Below are 23,689 nucleotides of genomic sequence, written 5' to 3'. Positions count from 1 at the left end.
TCATCAATAATTTTTCGTGTCAGGAGAGTGAGGGCAAAAACGAGTATAAGGAATTCACCCTCACCTTTGGTCATCACCCAGACCGAGCAAGAGGAGCTAGTAGCAATCGATCTACCCCTGCCTAATGAGTCAGGCAGCTCACTATGTGTCCTTGTGAGCTCCGGCTTGTTTTCTGGGGTTATTTATCTTAAAACTATTAGCAAGGCATCTGGTCTACCCTGATGATGGAGGAAAGTCATTGGTTAATTAATAAACTGCTTGGCCTGATAGGTTAGAACATAGGTGGGTGGAGTAAACAGAATAGAATGCTGGGAGGAAGAGGAAGTGAGCTCAGATGTCAGGCCGATCCTCTCCAGGGCCGACCCAGGATGGACGTAGGCTAGAATCTTCCTGGTAAGTGCACCTCGTGGTGCTACACGCATTAATAGAAATGGGCCAAGCAGTGTTTAAAAGAATACAATTTGTGTGTTGTTATTTTGGGGCATAAGCTAGCCAGGCGGCTGGGAGCTGGGTGGCAGGAACGCAGCCCGCAGTCCCTTCAACACCCTGAAGCTTTGTTTTAGCTAGAGGCACGTGACTGCCTCTTTTCAGCATTAAGAGAATTAGAGCCAGTCTGGCTCCTGGACTCAGGGGCTTTCCTTTTACCCGTTAGCCTGAGCAGCTCCTCAGGTGGAGCTCCTTGGTTAGCTGTGAAGCACATCCTTGTATTTGTTTTTATTCATCAAAACTATGCATAGGCTATCATTATTACTATCAAATTAGACAGTACAGCTTAGAGAGGGGCCATCTTCTTAACAATCCACGGGTAAAAATGCCCAGGACATGGAATTCAGAGATGTTCTCATATTCTTATTGGCTTAGATTCACCCATCTTCAAAGCGGCTGAGTCAGGACTTTGTTTTCCTTTGGAAACAGTCACACTATGTAGTTCTGGCTGGTCTGGAACCTACTGTGAGAACCACACTGGTCTTGAACTCACAGAGAGCCACCTGCCTCTGCCTCTTGAGTGCTGGATTAAAGGTGTGGGCCATCATCCCTGGTCCAGGGCTTTGTTTTTTAGAGTACTAGAGCCGGAAACCAGGGTTTTATGTACACTAGGCCAGCACTCTGCCAGAACTGTACCCCAGGCTCAAGTCAGTCTCTGCCTCCTGTGTCTGGATCTGTCCCACGGTGCAGTAGATCTACCCAGATTCCACCAAGCCAGGCTGCCTGGAGAATTATAGCCTGCTTGCCATGGGGTTTCTGATGCTGGACATGCAGTTTCTGTTCCAATAGTGGGAACAGGTGGTCTCGAGGAAGAGGCTTCAGATATGGTGAGGTGTTCCCTAGAGCACAGCCTGAGGGAGGTGAGCAGAAGAGATGGGGCTTCAGAGGTTGTCCTGGTGTTGCCTGCATCCCGAGACAGTAGCTCCTCCTGTATCTGGCCTTGCTGTGCTCACATAGGGCCTGTTTGCATGTCCATGACGGCTGTGGGGGCAGGGTGCTTGTGGGCAGCGAGACAGCCATCCACACCTGTGGGCAGCCCCGATTCCCTGCAGGATGGACATGCGGCTCAGATGGTGATGTGGTTCTATGAAAACAAGGCGCACTAACGCGTGCCGTAGTCCCAGCCATGAAGAGGTCAAGGCAGTGGTAGCAGAAGTTTAAGGTCGTCATTCGCAGCACAGTGAGTGTGAGGCCAGGCCTCAGAGAGGGTGGCGGGCAGGCAAGAAGAAAGAGGGGAAGGGTGGTCGGTGTAAAGAAGGCAGGAGCTGCTCACTATAGTGTGACAGGAGGGAGGAGTCTGCAGGACGCCAGGTCTTCCTGTCCGTCCCGGACCCAGGACAGTGTCTGCCCTCTGTAAACAGACTGTCAGGCTTGGAGGCAAGTGCCCTTGTCCTCCGAGCCTTCTCACTGTCCTAGTAGGAGATTTAAGAAAGAAACAATCAGAGCGAGGGCTGCCTCAGAGAGTGTACAGTACTCAGTGTACTGTTGCTTTTTCCTTGTACCTTTTCCTTCTGCCTTGAAGCCTGGATAATTACATGACCCTAACCTCAACTCTGATGGTTTCCTGTGTAGCCTCTAAGCTGTTAGTGACTTAGACTATTACATGTTCTGTATTGATAGTCTCTGCTTGGTGAGCTACTGCTGTACTCTCTGTCCCTTCAGTTCCTTGAATATATCTACAATGGTTTTGCACTTATTTAACTTTGTGTATGTGGTGTGCATGTGTGTGTGAGCACACCACAGTGTATGTGGTGTGCATTTGTGTGTGAGCACACCACAGTGTATGTGGTGTGCATTTGTGTGTGAGCACACCACAGTGTGCCTGTGGAAGTCAGAGGACATTCCGCCATGTGAGTCCTGAGGATTGAACTCAGGTCACCAAACTTGGAGTAGCCCCTCTGACTATATTTAAAATAGAGAACTTAAAGTTTTTCTCTAGTAAGTTCCAAATCAGGCTTCTGCAGGGCCTGGTTTTCCTTTGGGTGGAGGGCATTTCTTGCTGAAATTGATAAGCTTGGAGGATACACCGTGGCAGTCTGGAGACCAGATCTTGTTTGCCGTCCCTATGTGTGCTGTGCATTGTCTCCCTGCAGACCTCTGTGCAGTCTGTTTTCATCATGGGAAGCCTCTGACTTCTCCTCCTATTCGCCTCATGAGCAGCTGGGGACCAGTGTGCTGCAGCCTTGGTCGTCTGGGAAACCTACACAAACTCGCCTTGGCTGTGGAGCTGTGTCCATGCAGGGGCTGTGCCCACTTGGGGGCTGTGCCCACTCGGGGATGTGCCCGCTCAGGCTGTGCCCATCTGCAGGACTTGGTGCTGCTCTTCAGCCTCACTTGCACAGATCCTCAAGATGAGAGGCACAGCTTGCTTGTCTTTTCCCTTCCCTAGCTTCTCTTCAGGTTTGTAAAACTGTCTTTCAAATAAGCACACCAGGAAAGAGTCTGTTGGTTGTGAGCCGAGTCTGCTCAAGTACGGTGAGCTCTATGAGTGGACATTTCCAGGGAGCTGTCATAGAAGTCAGAGGAGCATAAAGTCCATGTGATGAGGTTGTAGGTATGCTCCAGACCGAAAGAGGCTTCTGACTTCACTGTGACCAGCACTGCTGGTTTTCCAGGTGACCAAGGGTCTGGGAGGAGGGGGAGGCAATAGGATCACCTCATGCCTTCTGAATTCCTCCAACTCACTCTGTTGTCCAGGCTGGCTTGAAGTCATGGCAATTCTCCTGTCTCAGTTTTCCAAGTGCTGCTGGGATTACAGGTATGAGTCACTATGCCTGGCTCAGTGTGTTATTGTGATTAAATTATCCTTAGTTTGATGTCAAGATTCCTAGGTAGGTTGGAGGTGGAGTAACTCGTTGCTTGTGTTCCCACAGCTTTAGAGGAGACTAGGGTGCTCTGGTCTTCCTGCTGCCAACCACTTAAGACAAGTCCCCAGCATGCGGCCTTGGGTAGTTCTCAGTGTGAATCCATAGCTCCTGGGAGCCTCCATAGTCCTAGTCAGTGGGTGTCTTAGTTTGGTTTCTGTTGATGTGATAAAGACCATGATGGAAAGCAGCTTGGGCCAGGCAGTGGTGGCAAACACCTTTAATTCCAGCACTGGGAAGGCAGAGGCAGGCAGAGCTCTGTGAGTTGGAAGCCAGTATGGTCTACAAGAGCTAGTTCCAGGACAGCCCGGGCTGTTACACAAAGAAACCCTGTTTTGAAAAACAAACAAACAAAAAAAAAAAAAAAAAAGAAAAGAAAAGAAACTTGCAAAGGAAAGGGTTTATTTGGCTTACTCATCCCAGGTCATAGTCCATTGAAGGAACCCAAAGCAGGAATTCAAGGCAGGAACTGAGTCAGAAGCCACAGAGAAAGACTGCTGACTGTTCCTCACGTCTTACTCAACCTGCTTTCTTATACAACCCAGACACACCTGCTGGGGTGTCAGATCCACAGTGGTACAGGCCCCTCCCACATTGCTCATTATCAAGAAAATGCCTATGGGCTGATCAAATGGAAGCGTTTTCTCAACTGAAGTTCTCTCTTGGCAGATGAACCTGCTTTGTGTCAAGTTCACAAAAATATCTAACCAGGACAACTGACTCCTTGTCACCTTGACACAGAAATACAACAGTATGAAACAATACCCTTTCCTGTCTTGCTTATCCCTAAGATCTTATATTAATATCAATATCACAATATAAAAACATTCTAAAAGTCCCAAAGTCTTTTAAAATTCAGTCTCTTTAAGATATCCAACGTCTCTTAACTGTGGGCTCCTGTAAAATAAAAACATGAGTTACATATTTCTTATTCCAAGAGGGGAGACCCAGAGCATAGTTACAGTCAAATCCAATCAAACACAAAATTAAACATTCAGTGTGAAATACCCAGTGCTTTACATCTGAGACCGACTCCCGGTCCTCTGGACTCCCAAGGGGCCCCCGGCTCCGCTTTTGGGGCTCTGCCACCTGCAGCACAAATAGCTCGTCTCCTAAGCTCAAGTTAGGTCCATGCCACACCTGCCTCTGCCCTTGGTGGTCATTCCATGGTCTTTCTATTTCCGATATGCTGGGTCTCCGTGGCTGTACCTTTATCAGTGATCTCTCCTGGCTTCTCACAGTGCCATGCTTCAGGTGATACCCATGATATCTTCATGCCTTTAAAACCAGCACCACCTGGGAAGCATACACTACCAAGTTTAGCAGCTAGCATGAGATGTAGCCTTAGCCCTTTCTAAACCACAGTTCCTGGGTGCTGACGAGGAGGAAATTCTCCCGCTGGTCTCTTCATGAAATCTGATTCCTCAACTCCGGCCAACCAGTAACCAATTGTCTCATGAAGGTTTCACTCTAGTGGTGCTGGTTTCTTGATTATCAGCTGCCCTTTCTTTTGGGTGTGTGAAACAGGGTCTGGGCTAGAACTTTCTGTATACACCAGGCTACCCTCAAAGAGATCTGCCTGCCTTTTCCTCTCAAGTGCACAGCTGATTCTTCAACTCCAGCTGGCCAGATACCAAAGAGTCTTAGTTCAAATGTATCATACAGATGGCGCTCATAGATTCTTTAAGGGACTCTCAAGATTCTCTTGAAACTTTTCAAGCCAGGATTCCATTGTCTCCACTGCTCTCAACATTTGTATTTTCCCAGCTCCCACAGAACAGTGCCCACTGGCCTTTGAACACTCAACAGCTTTTCCAGACCAATGTCCCAAAGTCTTCCCATAACCTTCCCCAAAACGACATGGTCATGATTGTCACAGTAATACCCCACTCCTGGTACCAAATTCTGTTTAATTTGTTTCTATTGCTGTGATAAAGATCATAGCAACTTAGAAAGGAAAGGGTTTATTTTGGTTTATATATGCTGCATAGCAGTCCACTGAGAGAAGCCAAGGCAGGGACTCGAGGCACCTACTGACGCAGAAGTCACGGAGGAACACATCTTACTGGTTTGCTTCTCGTGTCTTACTCAACTTTTCTTACACAACCCAGGTCTGTTTTCCCAGAGGTTTTAAACCTACAGTGGAATAGATCTTTCAAAATCAGTCATTAATTAATAAAATGTCTCGCAGACTTGTCCATGGGCCAATGAGATGGAGCCATTGTCTCAACTGAAGTCCCCTCTTCCCAGATGACTCTGGCTTGTGTCAAGTTGATAAAAAAATTCAAACCAGAACAAGGGAAAGCTCTCTCAGCCCCCAAGGGTGTGCTCAGACATTCGGTTCCCCTTAGAGAGGTGTCCTCAGGAAATGTTCCGTGTCTCTGCAGGCTCCCCAGAGGAGAGGAAGGCCATGGAAAAGGCCGCCGGTAAGCACCCGGATGAGGACAAACCCAGCCGTCGGCCAGTGAACGGCATGCTTCAGATCCATGTCCTCCAGAATTCTGTGGAGCTAGGCTATCCTGTCACTTTGACCCTAGTGTTGAAAAGGAAAACGGCCACACCACAGAATGTCAACATTTTGTGCTCCCTCGACCTACAGACATATACAGGCAGCCAGAAGACAAACCTGGGAATCATCCACAGGACGGTGCAGATCCAAGGTCAAGGTACCAGAGCCTCGGGCCCCGGAGAGACCAGAATCCCCATCATCTCATGTCTCTTTCTTCTCTGTGATTACTCCCATACTCTTATGTTTGAACAGACACTGAGCACTACATTTGGTGGTGATAAGGAATCCTGGCATAGTAGAAAAAATGGGCCACATAGATCAGAGTGAGCGCCAGGAGTCTGGGGTCTAGCACACATAGATCAGAGCGCCAGGAGTCTGGGGCTAGCACACAGCCACACGTTAAGGGTGCTAATGGTGTCACCAAGTCTCTGCAACAGTAGAGATTTTTTTTTTTTTGAATTACTATTCTATCAGTGGGCTGTGGTAACCTCAGCGTGAACAGACTACCCTGACAATGGGGGCCCAGAATGGGCCTGGAGATCTCAGTAAATCATCAAGTCCATTTGATCCCTAGATGCAGGCTCTCCAAAGAGAGGTCAGGACTCCTCTAAGGCCTCGCGGCTCTGTCCTGAGTTAATCTAACCCTATGTTTGTCAAGAACTCACCTCTCCTCTCTTCCCTGCTCTTTCACAGAATCAGAGGTGGTTCTCAGCATGGATGCTAACTCCTACATCTACAAACTGGGCATGGTAGACGACGAGGTGGTCATCAAAGGGTTCATCATCACAGAAATAGTGGAGACTGGCGACAAGGTGGCCACCGACGCGACCCTGTCGTTCCTGTACTCCGCCTTCTCTGTTGAGGTGAGTTGCCTGCAGGCCAGGGAGGGGCAGAGCTCAGGGCCTTTGTGGTCCCGATTGACTGACCACTGCGCCAACTGCATCCCTAAGGAAAACGGTACATCGTTTTCCACACAGGCATTTCTGAGAAGGGATGTGTCAAGCAACTTCTTTTCTCTATTTTTGGCTAACTGGATTTAAACTTTTTAAAAATGACGACTACCTGTTAATAGCACAAAATTCTAAAGATGCAGTTGGCACGATAAAAATTTCTTCCCATCCTCCTCAGATGCTCAGCTCCTTTACCAGAAGCGATCCCTGCCATCAGCTTCTTGTGTGTCTAAGTGTTTTGGATACAAGCCAGTGAAGTACAAGTCTTGCCATGGGCCCACCCCCAGTGTGGGGTGCGATAAAGCTGGTGCCAGACCAACTCCCAGGCAAGTGGGAGTCAAAAGCAGCTTACATAAGAGGCTCTCCATAGTGATATTTTATTTGTATTTAATAAATAAAGCTTGCCTGAAGACCAAAAAGCAAAACCGTCAACCACTGGCTCTTACCTCTACCTCAGTCCAAACTGCCTCCAGGAATCCTCCTCAGAACAAGACTATCTGAGGGCTGTCTCCTCCTGTTTTATACTCCTCTCTAGCGCTGGTATTAAAGGCATGCACCACTACCACCTGGTTTCTATGACAAACTAATATGGCTACTGGGATTGAAGGTGTGTGTCACCACTTCCTGGTCTGTAAGGCTGACCAATGGGACTGTTTTACTCTCTGGTCTTCAGGCAAGCTTTATCTATTAAAACACAGATGAAATCCCATCATCCCAGAGTCATTCCCTGGTGGCCCTGGCCTCTCCTAGGATTCATCATGTTTACAGCTCAGCAGGGTACCTCCCTTGGGACTTCTCAGGCCGAGGATGTGGCCACCTCTGGAGACTGTTTTGACATTTCTGTGGCAGTGTGGTTGGGTCAGAGATTCATCCTTGGCCGCGGTGGGGCTCAGGCCTGGCCCCCGCTCAGTGAAGCAGAACCGCATGCTTCCAGGGATCCACTCTGCTTGGAAGCAGGTTCAGCCCATTCACCATGGCCCAATCATCCAGAATTTCTAGCTGGGCGGTGGTGGCGCACACCTTTAATTGCAGCACTCGGGAGGCAGAGGCAAGTGGATCTCTGTTTGAGGCCAGCCTGGTCTACAGAGCAAGTTCCAGGACAGCCAGGGCTACATAGAGAAACCCTGTCTCAAACCCTCCCCCGAAATGAGGGGCTGGAGCAATGACTCAGGTTAAGAGCATTGTTACAGAGGAACCAGGTTCGGTTTCCATCACATACATAATGGTTCACAGCCACCTTTAACTGCAGTCTAAGGGAATCTGATGCCTTCTTCTGACTTCTGTGGGTACTAGGTATGCATATGGTGCAATACATACATGTAACCAAAACATTCATACAGATAACATAATTAAAATAGGTTTTTCTTGGGGGTCTCACTCCCATCCTCCTCCAGAGGTGGCTCCACAGGTACCTGTAGGCATCAGAGAACACTTGTCTCTGGAGTCAGGCATGTGTGGTCAGAGCTTCAGAGGTCCTAGAAGTGGGCACTCTACTTTCCTTTACTAAAATTCTAGTTAGTACATCTATACTGTAATAGGAGGAACTAAAATTCTAGTTAGTACATCTATACTGTGATTGGATGTAGCTAGCACATGGTTTGAGTGGGGAGCAGGCACTGCTTCTGGAACCCTGGGCATCTGAAGGAGACCAAACCCTGGGCAGGGGAGATGGGGCTCTGAGGGAGAGGGTCCAGCCAGAACAGTATGGCAGGACACGCGTGAGTTCCAAGTGTTCTGGCTTTGGACAAATGAGGGGCGGAACAGATTCTGAAGGATGAACACAGCCTGTTTTTGGATGTGTTTCTCCGGGCTGTCCTGTGAGGCAACTTGGAATTTTGGGTCATTGGCGAGGGAGGACCAATGTCCATACCATAGCTTGGGGCTCTAACAGCTGTTCAGCCCCTGAGCCTGGGCAAAGGGGCTTCCTGATTAGCTGGATGAGATCAGGATGTAGCTCACACCAGGACCTCTGGCTACCATGAACTATGAACCTCGAGTTCCTTCAAAATATGTCTGACAAAACTAAAGAGGTAAACATGTGCAAATACATGGGATCTCAGAGGCTCTCCACAAGAGCCTTCCAAGGGAGCACAGACCTACTGACACTCTAGCTGCCATCTAAGCTCTCCTCTGCAGCTCGTCACGCCTGCCTTTCCTCCACTCCCCACTCTTAACAGATCCCGGACACGGGCAAGGTCAACTGGCCACTTCTCATCACCTGCACCTTCAAGAACACCCTGTCCATCCCTCTGACTAACATCAGGTTCTCCGTGGAAAGCCTGGCCCTCTCGAACATGCAGTCCTGGGATCAAGGGTGAGCCCACCCAAATTGTTCTCATGGTACAGATGCTGTACATGGGTCTCTCACATGTGCTATCCTTCGGAGACGTAAACTTTCAGCATGAGATTCGGTAAAAATGCAGACACACATTGCTGGTACCAAATCACAGAAAAGACCACACTAGTGTTCTGCCAGTGGTGGGCCTTTCTGCTTCTTGTCAATCTGAATGTTCTACAGAAATGTCAAAGCATCCCCTTGTCTTAAGTCTCTGCTGTAATTTATTTGTTTCCTTTTCCTGTTTACCCCTAGGGAGTCATTACTTTTCTTATTAACCCGAGTGCAGCCTTTACTCAGGAGGAATAGCGGTGTAATTAGCTTGTAGGAGGTTATTTATCTTGAGACAGTCTCACTCTATGGCCCTAGCTAGCTTAAAATTCACTATATTGGCCAAGCTGGCCTTGAACCCACAGAGATGCCTTTGCCTCTGCCTCCTGTGCTGGGATTAAAGGCGTGTGCCACCTCTGCACGGTCTTGTTTGCTAAGGTGCTGTCCTGGAAACTGAGCGTAGGCCTTGTGCATGAAAGGCAAGTGCTCTCCCGTAGAACTATATTCCCCAGCCTAGGCTGTTTAAAGTTCTAACATGCCTTTGTTAATCCTCTCTGTGGATACTGAATTTCATGTCATAAACAAGAATATAGGAATAGTTGCAGGTGGTGGTGGTGCACACCTTTAATCCCAGCACTCAGGAGACAGAGGCAGGCAGATCTCTGTGTTTGAGGATAGCCAGGGTTACACACAGAAACTCTGTCTCAAAAAAAAAATCGGGGAGAAGGAGGGAAATGGGAGGAGAGGAGGTGGAAATTTTTAAGTAAAAATAAATAAAAAAAAACCCAACCAAACAAAAAAGAGAAATAGTATAAATTTTCTGCAATTTATGGCTCTATTTACATAATTATTACTGTGAATATTAATTTTGGGGTAGAATAATCCAGAGCCCCAATTTTGCCAAATAATTTATCAATGAAATGTCAACAACACAGGTAATCCCCACATATACCTCAGTCTCTGGACTGTGTCATGTGTCTTCGTCCGTGCTGCTGTGCTGTTTGAATGGCTGTACTGGGAAGTGTGCAGCGCTGTATGGAAGGCAGCTTTCTTCTGTTTCTCTAACATAGGACATTTGAATCACCTTGATTTGGGATTTAAACCGGAACCGTGCTGTGCCAAACAAACGGCCTTGCCGGGATGTAGGCTAAGTTCCCACGCATCCACGTGCCCTCTTTGTAAGGGGCACACTCCTAGTTGGAGCCTTTGTTGCCTGGTGCAGGGGATGCTTCTCACTGTTTTCTGTCTGAGGAACTAGATATTGTTCTTGGTTTGCCGACATACCCAGTACAGGATTTTAACTCAAAGATTCCTCTGGTCTGTTTCTCACCAAGTGTCTAGATCTCCCAGGTAAATCCCAGCAGTCTCCTGTTATTCTGAGACTAGGGTTTCCTAACCCTTCACAGACACACAGATCACCCGGGAACGTTGTTTTTCTGAGACGAGGGTTTCCTAACCCTTCACAGACACACACATCACCCGGGAACGTTGTTAAAGAACAGATCAGTTCAGCAGTTCGGGTGAAGGGGGGGCTCTGAGTCCAACACACTCTCAGGTAATGCCATCTTGAGTCCCTAGGGTTAGAGAACACCTTGTAGATCCACCAGGAACGCCCAGGAGGGTTTGTGACGGTCCTAACTGGAGAGCAGCCATTCCAGCCAGCCGTCTGTCTGGCAGCTGAGACAAATGGCTGCACTCCAGGTGGAGGCCCGCTTTACTGGGCTCCGGAGCATCACCCTGCTTTTCCAAGAGCAGTCCCGGAACCAGATGCCTGGTTTTTCATGCAATGCACTTTTCTTCTGTGGCATCTTTGCTGATTCTGTGTGCATTTGAATTTTCTAGGACAGTGCCACCTGGACAGACCATCACTTTCCAAATGAAGTGCACCCCAGTGAAAAGTGGACCCAAGAAATTTATTGTCAAGTTTACTTCCAGACAAGTGAAGGAGGTTCATGCCGAGAAGATCATTCTCATCACCAAGTAGCCCAGCTGAGACCATGGAGATGGAGGCAAGAGCCCTGATTGGCTCTGAGCCTCTGCTAAGCATGTTACCATTTCCTAAATTGTACTTAGTGTTCAGGTCAGGGATGATTGGATTTAATTACTCAGAGGAGGGCAGATTCAAGAGCCAGCCCAGCAAAAGACAGAGCTCAAGGGCCAGTGTAACCTCAGGCAGTAGCTCCATGGGACCAGGGCACCTCTCTGCAGCTCTGAGTATACATCACAGACATCTCAAACACACATCGAGGAGTCACGGCCTCAGAAGACAGCAACTGTCGTCTGGGTTTAGACCCATAGACAGAACCCAGAGCTGCTATTCAGTGCGGCTGAAGTGCTGGAGGCATCTTCCATTTGGGCATCGGATTCTATCAGGTCCAGGGGTGCCTAGAGGTGAGCTGAGACCCCTGCAGGAAAGCATCCTGGAGCCGGTCCTGGCACGACATGCTCATCCCAAGGCTCTGTCCTCTCAGAAGCAGGCCCACGCTGGCGTGAGGCCCTCTTGCCTCTGGGTGGGACAGGGGAGGAGACCCCACAGCCTGCATCCCCTCCGAGGAGGAGTCTATGGCCACTGGTAATATCTGCTCTGCTCACTGGAGTCTGTGTTCTGCTCTGCCCTCCAGGGATCTCGATGATCACTATGCTTTGAATTAAACTGCTGACTTTAAGATGGCTGTGTCCTCCTGAGTGAATTTTCCTGTTATGTCAGCATGCTGCTTAACAAACCTGGGGGAGTCACTGCCTCTGAACTTCACGTTGACCTCCTTGGTCTGGGCTGTCTTCACGATGGCCAGTCTCGGTCAAGGGCTACAATTTCTAAGTGGACATATACTCCAGAGAGGCGCAGTAGACCGAATGAGGGGTATTCGTGTATTCCGAGGACACTTTGTCTGATAAAACACTGTGACCAAATGCAACCTGGGGAGGAGAGAGCTGATGCCATCTAACTTCAGGTAGCGTTCAGTTTCTGAGGGCAGTCAGCGCAGGAGCCTGGAGGCCAGAACAGTGCTGCTTACTGGCTTGCTCCTCAAGGTTTGCCCATCTGTTGTCTCATACACCAGCCCAGGGGTGGTGTAGTGAATTCTAGTTGGTCTTAATAATAAAAACCCAGGGCCAGATACGGTGGTATATGTTGAAAGATCAGAGAGACAAAGGAGCAAGCCAGAGACAGCCACGTCATACCCAAAGGGGCTGAGCATCTCCCTCTAAGCAGCCATATCACTTCCTGTTTCCTCCACCCTGGTGCTGGGAGTAAAGTCGTGTGCCTCCACTGCCTGGCCTCTATGGTTAACTAGCGGCTGGCTCGGCATTCTGATCTCCAGGCGAGCTTTATTTGTTAGAGCACAAACAAAATATTACCAGAGTGGCAGCACTCACAACGGGCCAGGCCTCCTACATCAGTCATCAATCAAGAAAATAAATTACATACTTGCTTACAGGTCATTTTGTTTGAGAGGGTTTCTCTGTTTAATAGTCCTAGCTGTCCTGGAACTCGCTTTGTAGACCAAACTGGTCTCGGTCTCACTGAGATCACCCTGCCTCTTCCTCCCAAGTGCTGGGATGAGAAAAAAAATGCGCATCACCACCGCACTTATAGGCCAATCTTACGGAGGCATTTCCTCATTGACTTCAGCCTGTGCCAAGCTGACAGAAAACTAGCCAGAGCACTGTCAGCCTCTCACCTTCATTTGTTCAGAACTAGAAAACCTCAGTCCTGATTCCTTCTGCTTATCTGTCCACCTCCCTGGGATGCAGCAGGTGTCTGGCATGTACTTGTGGGGTGACCAGTTAGTAACCCCATGAAGCCACTGTTAATGTCTGTATGACACTTGTTGGGCCTGAGAGGAAGGATGCTGTCTAGGGCTTTAGGTTGCTAAAAACAGGCACCTCTAACTACAGAGGTAGATCAGAGAGCTTTTATTCAGACGAGAGGCAGGTGTGTAGCCCGTCTCCCTCCCAGAAACACTGGGCCTCTTTTTATCAGCTGCACTACTGAGCAGACTCTCAGGAATCACCAAGGAGAGAAGGCCACTGTGTCTGTCCTAGTGGGAAGGCACAAGACTCAAGAGTGAGCAGACTGCTGCCTACATGATCCTGGCTGTCCATCTCTCCTTGGGAGAGATGCAGCTGAGGCCCTAACACGATAATGGGTTTGCTGAGGAAGGAGGAGGAGCTAGCTCTAAACCTGTGGGAGCAGATGCCTGCCCACCTCAACTCTTCTAGGGGAGTACTCTGGAAACCGAAGGCTGTGGGGCTGGGAGGAAGCTGTGCTGCTAGTCAAGCTGGCTCCAGGGAAGATGGGCTTCAGCCCCAGTGTGCATGGACATCCTTGAGGTCCTGGACTCAGCACAGACACTGACTCTAAAGCTCCTTCCTTTTTAAAACTGCTGCTCGTTGGGGACCCAGTCATTAGCCCTTCTTTCTCCTTGGTGTGGAGTCTCTGATAGGTCATCCAGGGGTTAGGGCTCCTGCAGCCAGAGGACCACTCTCTCCAAACAGTATCAGCAGTAAAGCCAACTTGGGCTAGGACGTTAGTACAGATAAACATTAAAACACATCTGCTCAGAAGAGATGCACCTGCAGCGGGGTGGGGTAGGGCACAGTTGTTAATGCTGGATCCCTGCTGCTACTCTGTGGGGTGAACCATAGGATCTGACGGAACTCCACCCTCCAGGGACTACCCCTTGGCTTCCCACAGCCTTTCTTTCTCAGTGTCCTCAAATAAAACTGACTCTGTCAGGCAGTGGTGGTGCTTGCCTTTAGTCCCAGCACTGGGGAGGCAGAGGCAGGCAAATGTCTGTGATTTCGAGGCCAGCCTGGTCTACAAGAGCTAGTTTCAGGTCAGCCTCCAAAGCTACAGAGAAACGCTGTCTCAAAACAAAACAAAACTGAAAAACCTGACTCATGCATAAAGCCACAGGTTCCTTTGGTAGGACATGGAAGAAGGGATGTAATACAGAATCCTCCACCGGGGTTGGAGCAGGCAACACTTGGGATTGGTTCAAGGTCTGAGTCGGGGAGCTGGTGTGCTTCTTGAAACTATCTGTTTAGATGCAAAAGCTGCTGCTTCCGCAACCATGGCAATAGACTGGGGAGTGCGCGGGGGGGGGGGGGGGGGGGCTGCCCAGACCCAGGCACCCAGCAGTCTGCATGTCCTAGCCACCATGCAACCATGCAGTTTTCTGTTTATTTTTTTTTTTTTTTTGCTTTTTTCTAGACAGTGTTTCTCTGTGGCTTTGGAGCCTGTCCTGGAACTAGCTCTGTAGACCAGGCTGGTCTCGAACTCACAGAGATCTACCTGCCTCTGCCTCCCGAGTGCTGGGATTAAAGGCGTGCGCCACCATCGCCCAGCGTTTTCTGTTGTTTTTAACATGGGGTTTCTCTATGTAGCCTGGAGCTCTGCAGCCCAGGCTGGGCTGCCTGCCCCAAATGCTGAAATAAAGGCATGTGCCTCATGTCCAGCCATACAGCTGTCTGAGGCACCATCCTGGGAACTATTATAAAATGCAGAGGTAACCGTTTCTGGGTGTACCTGTCCCCGTGTCTTACTAGACTTTCTCCAGAAGCCCAATACATGAATGCAAACTTGTGGCCACAGAAAGGCTGGCTCCATTGTTGTCTCAGAGAGTCCAGTTATCTATAGGATGGGAACTAATTTTGGGTGACTGTCATAACTCAGGCTCATTTCCTTCTGCACAGGTTCTGCACATGTGCATGCATGCAAGTGGGTGGGGTGCTCTTTCAACCAAGCCCAAGCTCAAGCCCCAAGGGGCAGGTTCAGTAGCCAGACAAGGAATCCCTTCCCCAGGAATGGCTAGTCTCTCTGGCCTTTCAGGTTGGTCATCCCTGATGTCAGTATCCTTTCCCAAGGCCCTCTGCGTCCCCAAGACAGCCCTTAAGAAGTGGCTCCCCCGCCCCCGGCCAGGACATTCTGGTCATCATTTCCCTTGCTGGGCAGAGACTAGGCAGTCTTCCCAGGCCTGGAGAATGGTCCCTAACCACCCCTTTTGGCACACGCTGCTAAGAGGAACTCAGAGAAAGTCCCTACTCTTCTCTACTCACACCCCACCCTGAGAGAGTTGGTAACCCCACGGGAATGCCTGAACGAGCCCTGGGAGCTGGGGGTGCAATCGGGCCAGCAGCTGCTGTTGGTGTATTATTCTTGGCAGCCTCTATTCATCCAGCACCTCCACAGAGTCCCTGTCTTTTGTCTCCTCCAATTGGCTCTCAGTGGTCTCCATATTGTCCATGTCTGATAGAGACGACACTTGCCGGACCAAGCCCTTGTCAATGGGTATCACGGGTTGACAAGGTCTGGTGAAAGGGTTGAACCAGTTCAGGGAGAAGTCCCCACCAAAAGCCTCCTGGACCGACTTCCAGCTGCCCGAGTGCTCCCTGGGCTGCGTCTTGCGTTGGAGGCGTTCAATACCCTGGAGGGGAATGGGGCGAGAGGTCAGTGTGGTGTGACTTGTCTTGGCAGAGCAGGGCATGGGGTGTCCGATATGGCACAGCTTGCTGTGGCCCAGGCCACCCTGGAAGCCCCATAGGGCTGCAGGGCAGAGTAGAAGCTGTGGAGCCTGGTAAGAAGGCGTGGCATTGGAACTGCCTGTCACCCACTGACTCCCTGACCCCTTCCTCCAAAGGCAGAGGTCGGCTGCTGGACACCAAGTGACCAAGGATACCCTGGCTCCTGTTCGTCTGACAAAACCACTAAGATAGGACCAGCAAGCTTGGCACCGGGAAGGCTGAGGGCTGAGGACATGGCACAGGACACAAACATGCAAGGGGAAGCAGCAGATGCCACATGCAGCGGGCACCGGAAGGTGCAAAGGCCACTGTAGGTTGTGAGGGTTCGTCAGGCCTGCTCATGCAGTGGGTTCCCCATGGCTTCTCCAGGGCTGACTACTCACCTGCTGAGATGCTGGCTGTAACTCGGCCACCAGGCCTCAGAAAGAGGGTGACGGGTAGGAAAAAGCCCAGAATTGTTACAGATACAGCCAGAACAAGTCTCTAGACCCAAAACATCCCTACAGAGGCTCTGAGACCCCAGTGTAGCCTCTGCTGGAAAACAAGGGAGTTCACTGAGTTTTCCCAACAGACATGATGTGCTCATTCATATGACTCAAGACCCTCTTCCTCCATCCAAGACCTCTATGTTCCTAGTTCTACATCTTCTCTTCCATGCAATCTTCCCCCATAACTGGCATATTGGACACCATCTTTGTTATGCGGACATCTGACCGTATCCTATACCAACCCTGCCACTCTTCCCACGGACACCGTCTTTGTTATGCAGACTCTGACCGTATCCTATACCAACTCTCCCCATGCCACCTCAGATTAGTTCCAGAATCTGATCTCAGCAGGTGTGGTGCCACACACCCTTAACCCTAGCACTTGGGAGGAAGAGGACAGACGATAGGAATCTGAGCTCATTCTCTCTTCATATGAGACATCCATCACCAGAGGAGCTAACGGGCGTTTTGCAGCAGTGGATATTACAGAGACAGATTTAGCACAACGATCAAAGTCAGAACTGCCAAGACTGAAGTGTCCCCAGTTACAGAGAACCACAAGTAAAACACCCTAGTGCCATTCCCGCCCCAAACCACAGCCCAACCCAAAGACATAAAAGCTTCTGCAGAGCACCTGGTCCAGCCTGCACTGGTTTATTCTGAATTTGATGTCACAGGATCACTACACACTTAAAATGATTCATATTACATTATATGAATTTATCCTCAATTAAAAAAATGTAGATCATGACAAATTTAAGAGTGAGGAACTGCTGGAAATGGGGTGAAGAGACAAACAATAGAATGTGGGGTCCACGAAGGCAAAGGGGGCAAGGAGAGGAACCTCAAGAGAGCCCCTGAATCAGAGGGCAGTATGTCTCAATAGTTTTGTCTTTAAAGAGAAAATGGGTTTCATCTGCTATTGTGTGTAGGCTGGTCTCAAACTCCTAGGCTCAAGTGATCTTCCCACGGTGGCCTCCTGACTACAGGCATGTGCCGCCATGCAGACTTCAAGATTTTACTTTCTCCTTTTTACTTTTTATGTATGCATTTATTTATTTATTTTTTAAGGAGTCAGGGTTTCTCTGTAGCTTTTGGAGCCCGTCCTGGCACTAGCTCTTGTAGACTAGGTTGGCCTTGAACTCAGAGATCCGCCTGTCTCTGCCTCCAGAGTGCTGGGACTAAAGGCGTGCACCACCACTGCTCAGCTGTTTCTTTCCTTTTAAAATTATTATTTTTTAAAAAAGATTTATTTATTTATTTTGTTTACAGTGTTCTGTCTGCATGTATGCCTGCAGGCCAGAAGAGGACACAAGATTTCATTACAGATGGTTGTGAGCCACCATGTGGTTGCTGGGAATTTAACTCAGGACCTCCGGAAGAACAGTCATTGCTCTTAACCTCTGAGCCATCTCTCCAGCCCCCTAAAATTATTTTCTTAAAAGAGAAACATTTTGTTGATGTTAGTTGATGTTATGGTTATAAGATGCTTATCTTTGGCACTGAATGTCATAGAGAAGATACATAATTTTGCTGGATCTTAAAAAATTATTTATTATACAGTTCTGCCTGCATATATTCCTACAGGCCAGAAAGGGCACCAGATCTCATTATAGATGGCTGTGAGCCACCATGTGGTTGCTGCGAATTGAACTCAGGACCTCTGGAAGAGTAGCCAGTACTCTTAACCTCTGAGCCATCTCTCCAGCCCTTGCTGGTTTTTTATAAGTGAAATTATTTCACAATGAAAAGTTTAAACAAATGTCAAAAAATTCATGGCAGATTTTGTTCTCTCACCTGGAACACTGAATTAATAATGAAAAGTTGAGGGCTGGAGTGTACAATAATGCAGGCTGGTTTTAGAAATCAGAACCATGTGGGCTGGCAGCTTTACGTGACCCCTCGGCCACCCAGCGACCTGTGTGCTAATCACAGGGGAGCCGTTTGCACAGGAACCCCCCATGGAACTGTTTCCCTAGCAAATGGTGTCTGTTTCTGTGGATTTGTCCACATTTCATGTTTTCACCATGGAGCAAACATTAGTTTTATAGAATCAGGTCATACCCTTGCAAGTCGTGCCCACAGGCACAGGCTACCTTCCTGCAGACAGCAGCGACAATTCATTTTCAGGGACCCTGCATCCCCTGCCTGGTGATCACCTGCAGTCAAGAAGGGTTGAGCCAGCAGCCCAAGCTTGACACCCACCTGGTAAGGAAGGTGTCAGGACTGATTCTCATTAGAGGCCGGAGAGGCTGAGCCAGCAGCCCAAGCTTGGCTGGAAGGCTATGCAGAAATAGGACCAAGATTTTTTCTATCCACCAGGTATTTTCCCCATTCTCTGACAAGGCCTCACTTTGCCCACGTGGACAAGCAGGGTTGCCACTGTCCAACGGTGTGTTAGGATAACTGGCCTGTGAGCTGACATTCCTTAGCAGCTAAGAGGACAGACATCAGGAGTGCCGGTTGAGTCCAGAGAGGAAATGGCCTGAATAAAAGAATGCATAAAGCAGACCCGAGGCTCTCTTTCTAGGAGTCACGGAGTCCAGAAGGCTCACGGGTGTGTACCCACGTCTCAGGCTCAAGAGAAGACTGATTCACGCAGTCCCCTGCACGCATGGGGAGTGTGATCTGTGAACTCACCAACACCCCAGCATGAAAAGAGGAAGCCAAAGACTACCAAGGGAGGCAGAGACCCCAAGGCTTGTGAGACTCCTGGAGTAAGACTCCAGTGTCAGGAGATGAGTTGGCCGGATGATACGAGCTCACATCCCGACTGTAGCCCACAGTAGTACACAACTTCCTGTTGTGACCCATAACACACATTCACAATCAAAAGCCTTTCAAACACCATCCAGCAGGCAATGTATTTAAAAATGGGTTTTTCTGGGCATGGTGGTGCATCCTGGCACTCAGGAGGCAGAGGCAGGTGGATCTGGGTAGGTCTGAGACTAACAGACACCCTGTCTCAAATTACCCCTCAACAAGACAAGTTGAACATGGATGACCCAGACTGGACAAGCCCGGCTCCAGAGAAGCTGTTACATACCCAGAAACCAAGCCCCGGACCACTCTACCTTCTGCATTTTCATCCAGTGCTCGCAGAGACCATGAGAGAGAAACTAAGGCTCAGGGAGACTGTCCACGCCCGTCCTTTGGTGTGGGTTGGACAAGTGCTGCCACTGAGTCCGGTCACCTCAGCTGAAGAATTCCAGGAGTCCTTCATTCCACTTTCCCCAGAGGGTTTCTGGGCTGCCACCCCTGCAGTACTCATTATTCTTCCTGGTTTTCGTTGTCCAAGTAAGAGGAGAATAAAGGATCTGGGGCCTCTGCTTCACATGTATTAAAAGTGAAGGACAGACAGGGATCCAGGCCTCTCTTCTTTAAGCGGTAACTTTCTTCTGAGGGAGAAAGGAGGTTGAAGGTCCTGGTTTTGGGGAGCGTGCTGCTCAGTGGCTTCTTTCTTTTTCTCTGGAATAGGGTTTCACTGTGCTCCCTAGGTTGGTCTTGAACTTGACTCAAGCCACATTCCCATCCTAACCCCCCGAGTGTTGGGACTACAGACGCACACCACTATACCTGGCTCTTTACGAATTCTTTTTTTGAGATCCAGGGTCTCATATACCACAGGCTAACCTTGAGCTCTGCATATACCCAAGAATGACCGTGAAAAGGACCCTCTTGCTACTATTTCTGAACCTGTGGAGATTAACAGCTGTGTGCCTCCAAGCTTGCCTTCATATATTCAAGAATCAGCCCCATGAGAGTGAAGCCACAGTGGAAAATGAAAACCTGCCCATGGCGGGGCTACTCAAACATTGTGGGTCTGGAGAACTCTCTAGACGCTCCTCATGGGAAGGTTGGTTCCTTGGTTTTATCCTTCTTCTGCTGGCTCTTCAGTAAAGGTGCATTGGTCAAGACAGGCTTGCATGGAATGTTTAAGGATCACCAGAGACTGTTTTATAGATCTCAGGTTTCCTTGGCATTCATTTGTAGGACAGGCCACACATAACAGAGTGGAAGTCGCCGGTCAGTGCTTGATCGGTGTGAGCACACCCCACACAGCGGGCAGCAACAGCAACCCATCACCAGCAGCAGCACAGCTAACCTGAAGCCACATCCCTGCAACTCTGAATCATTTGCGTCCCTTGGGTAGCTCAACCTTTGAAGCTGATACGCTGCTTAGAAAAAGAGGAACTGAAATCTTATTAGTCTGGTTTGAGAACTCCAGCCCATCCTCCTGGAGTGGGACAGTCCGTGATGCCAATCTTGCATGGGCATCCCTTAATAAACGTTTGGTAGTTTGTATCATTTGGAAGGTTTCTCATCAGGATATGAAGTGGCTGAGCAGACTGAGCAAAGGCTGGCTATCCGTTAGCTCTTGTAAGGTTCAAGGGTCACAGAGATGATGGCACACATATCTTCTTTTGTACCCTGTATACATGTCACCAAGCCCGTGTAAACACACAGATATGACATCAGAGATGGACAAGAACATGGTAGGTATCACCCAGCCCAACTGGGTCTTCTTCACTCCTGCTCTCCAGAGTTCCCATTCTGAAATCCAGGATACGCAGGCTCCCTTACCAGTGGGGACCACTAAGAAAGATACTCTTACTACGTCACTGTACACTCGCTCAGAGAATGTGAACTAGGACACACACAGCCACCCTGGGCTAGTCCTACCTTGAGTCCCCTTTGCTTTAGTGTGAGCATTGGGACTTGTACTAATTCAGAGGCAAACTCAAATGAGACTTGGGATGTGAGCTGGGAGCAACCTTGTTTAGAGGGTGAGCTTGTTTCAGGATCCAAACTCCTGTAGCGCCACCTACTGCATTCCCTAGGAACTCCACAGGAAAAGCAATGAGCCACCTACAAAAAATGTTCTTGAAGGAGATTTCCTGAGTTCTAGTCTTGAGAGGGAAACTGTGTGTGTGTGTGTGTGTGTGTGTGTGTGTGTGTGTGTGTGTGTGTGAGAGAGAGAGAGAGAGAGAGACAGACAGACAGACAGACAGACAGACAATGACAACAGAAACCACAGCTGTAGTGCCGCTGCCCGCTGCTCAGTGGGTCCATCCTGAGTATCTGAGCAAGGCTAGAGCATTCTAAACTACTGAACCTGGAATAGGCCACACCTCTTTCATATATATCTAGAAAACTATAAAATTTAAAAGGCCTGGAGAACAAATGCTATGAACTTGACCTAAAAAAAGCCTATATATGTAAATATATACAATTATGTGCAAAATTAAACACACACGCACGCACGCACGCACGCACGTGCGCACATCCAACCCCCAGGATCTCCACCTAAGCAGCACAGCAGATACAAGTCAAAGCCAAATGAGGTAGGGAAGGTGGCCAAGCCCTCGCTTAAACGCCCAGGGTGGTCTCATCATCGGTCAACACTTGAGGCCATCAGCAAGAATCCCACAGCAGCACGCTAGAACTGTGGGCAGGGACGCTAGGCACTCTCGGTTGGCTCAGTTTTGCTCTCTGCTGGGCAGGCTCTGGCCCAGACTCTGGAGAGCTTGGCGTCCTGGAGTCACAGAGCACCCACCCAACACACACACAGCACTGACCTCAGAAAGGTCAGCATACCCTTTACAAACCAAACTGAACTCCCTCACCTTGCAGCCCGACGCCACCTACCCTTCTGCACAGACCCTGGGGAGACAGTGGAGCAGAAACAGAGGTTTGGAAAAGGTTTATTGCATTGTTTCCATGTGGAAGCACTGGCAGAGTTGGGAAGAGGCAGCATGTCCCGCTGACTTCTGAAAAAATCACAGGGCTATGTCGACTTTCCTCCTACCCAGGACTAGAGTGAAAAACCTTATCCCACCCCCACCCCAAGCAAAAGCTACAAAGGGAGTTCTGTGGTGAGTGCTTTAAAACCACTAGTGTGGAGGACTTCACGGTGCTCGTGGTCTAAGTGGGATGTAGTGTTCAAGAGGGGTTTCTCCCAGCACCTCCTGCATCCCCTGGTCCTTCCCCAGCTCAGGACCAGCTCAGTCCTGTTCCGGATGGGCAAGCTAGTCTGTGCGGTGGGCTGGGGAGCAGGTGTGGGGGAGATTACCTGGCAACTCTAAGAACACTGCCTAACATCTACAAACCATCCCAGGAGAAACACAAGATTCAGGTCTGTGCACATTTAGAGGGCTTCAAACTCCAGAAAATATATGCTCGTGGCAGACTAAAAATGAGATGATCCTGATAGCTGGCCTGTCTGTTTCCCTCAGAATGAACATAGCTGGGAAAGGGCGGGAACTGGGGTAGGAAGTAGTTGTAACACAGACGAGTGTAGCTTGCCTGAAACTGTTTTTCCTCTTGTGACTGGATAAGGCATTTTTGAACTGGAAAACAGCTCTCCTTCATAGTCTTCCAAAAAGTCCGAGGGACACAACTGCTAATTCAAAATACAGAGACCCCTTACCTCTCCCACTTCATCCAAATCATTTTGCACATCCGTGCCCATCAAGTACAAGGCTGGCAATTAATTACTTTTGAAACTGAGGTGAACTGTGTTCACTTGGGCGCAGGAAGCCGCTTCAGAAGGGCCCTTCTGAAGGGTCCAGCCCCAATCTTGACATTCTTAGGCCTCTAGGGGCTAGTATCATCTTCAGTGAGGTTCTGAGTCCCACGGGTGCCAGTGCTGCCCGGTGGGCAGGAGGCGATCAAGGCCCTCTTGGCTTCCCTACTGGACCAGTTCATCCACACACAGCATCAGGGGGTCAATTAGTAGAAGGGGCAGGGCCTGGGCAGCACCCTCGACGTTAGTCGTGCTGACAGACAGCAGAGAGGAGACAGAGGCCAGAGAAGTGATTTCAAAAGGAAAAGAGCAGCTTCATTCGTCAAAAAATTGAAAAGATGATTTTTTTTAAAAAACAAAACAAAACACGGGGACTTTTTTTTCTCTGCAATGCTCAGCCATTTTTCTGGAGACATAAAAAAGTTTTAAGAGTAGTCACTTTGTTTTGCTTTTGGCCTAAACATTCACGAGAGCGGATGGGACGGTGCCATGACGTGGCCTGAGTGGCAATGCCGGTCAGGGTCCTTCAGACCACGTACTGGTACGGGTCTGCCTTCCCTTGGTCTGGTGTGGCAAAGGGGCTGGCCCAGCCTAGAGAGAAAGGGTGGCCAAAAACAGCTTTCATGTTCATCCACTTTGTTTTTTTAGCCCATCTTCTCTCTTCCTTTTTCAATTGTTCTATTCCCTGAAAACAAGAACAATCACACTTTCAGTCAGGCGCCCCAGGGCTGTGGCTTCAGGGGAGACGTCCACATGCCTCAGATGACCAGAGTGAACACTTCTTTGTCAAAGCCGTGAGCTACCTACATAACGCAGCTTTCTTCTGTCTCTCGTAAGAAGCATCACACACTTACAAGCTCCCAAGAGGGAAGGGGCAATGAGCTCTTAGCAGGCACCCGGGCCACTGCCGTCAACAAGACCGACACCGGCTAGTCAAAGGGTTTACATGCCAGAC

General features: G+C 49.2%; 2 protein-coding genes across 4 annotated transcripts in view; one reads left to right on the top strand and one right to left on the bottom strand.

Annotated features, from left to right (window-relative positions):
• Tgm4 (transglutaminase 4) overlaps positions 1–11,179 on the top strand; it is a 31,180-nt gene extending 20,001 nt beyond the window's left edge. For both annotated transcript variants that reach the window (XM_075964038.1, XM_075964037.1), the window contains exons 11-14: positions 5,738–6,016; positions 6,553–6,722; positions 8,987–9,123; positions 11,038–11,179. In XM_075964038.1, the coding sequence (XP_075820153.1) occupies positions 5,738–6,016; positions 6,553–6,722; positions 8,987–9,123; positions 11,038–11,179 (728 nt within the window). The remainder of the gene's footprint in view (positions 1–5,737; positions 6,017–6,552; positions 6,723–8,986; positions 9,124–11,037) is intronic.
• Zdhhc3 (zDHHC palmitoyltransferase 3) overlaps positions 11,088–23,689 on the bottom strand; it is a 45,907-nt gene continuing 33,305 nt past the window's right edge. Inside the window, exon 7 of one of the 2 annotated variants that reach the window (XM_075964039.1) lies at positions 11,088–15,623. In XM_075964039.1, coding sequence (XP_075820154.1) covers positions 15,366–15,623 — 258 coding nt within the window. In that variant the 3' untranslated portion in view covers positions 11,088–15,365. Of the gene's footprint in view, positions 15,624–21,897; positions 23,420–23,689 lie in introns of those variants that run through there. The other variant, XM_075964041.1, reaches the window with a different exon arrangement.

Source organism: Microtus pennsylvanicus, chromosome 3 (assembly GCF_037038515.1).
Source record: "Microtus pennsylvanicus isolate mMicPen1 chromosome 3, mMicPen1.hap1, whole genome shotgun sequence".
Taxonomy (NCBI): Eukaryota; Metazoa; Chordata; class Mammalia; order Rodentia; family Cricetidae; genus Microtus; species Microtus pennsylvanicus.
Note: the sequence above shows the minus strand (reverse complement) of the source record. Positions and strands in the feature narration are given on the sequence as shown.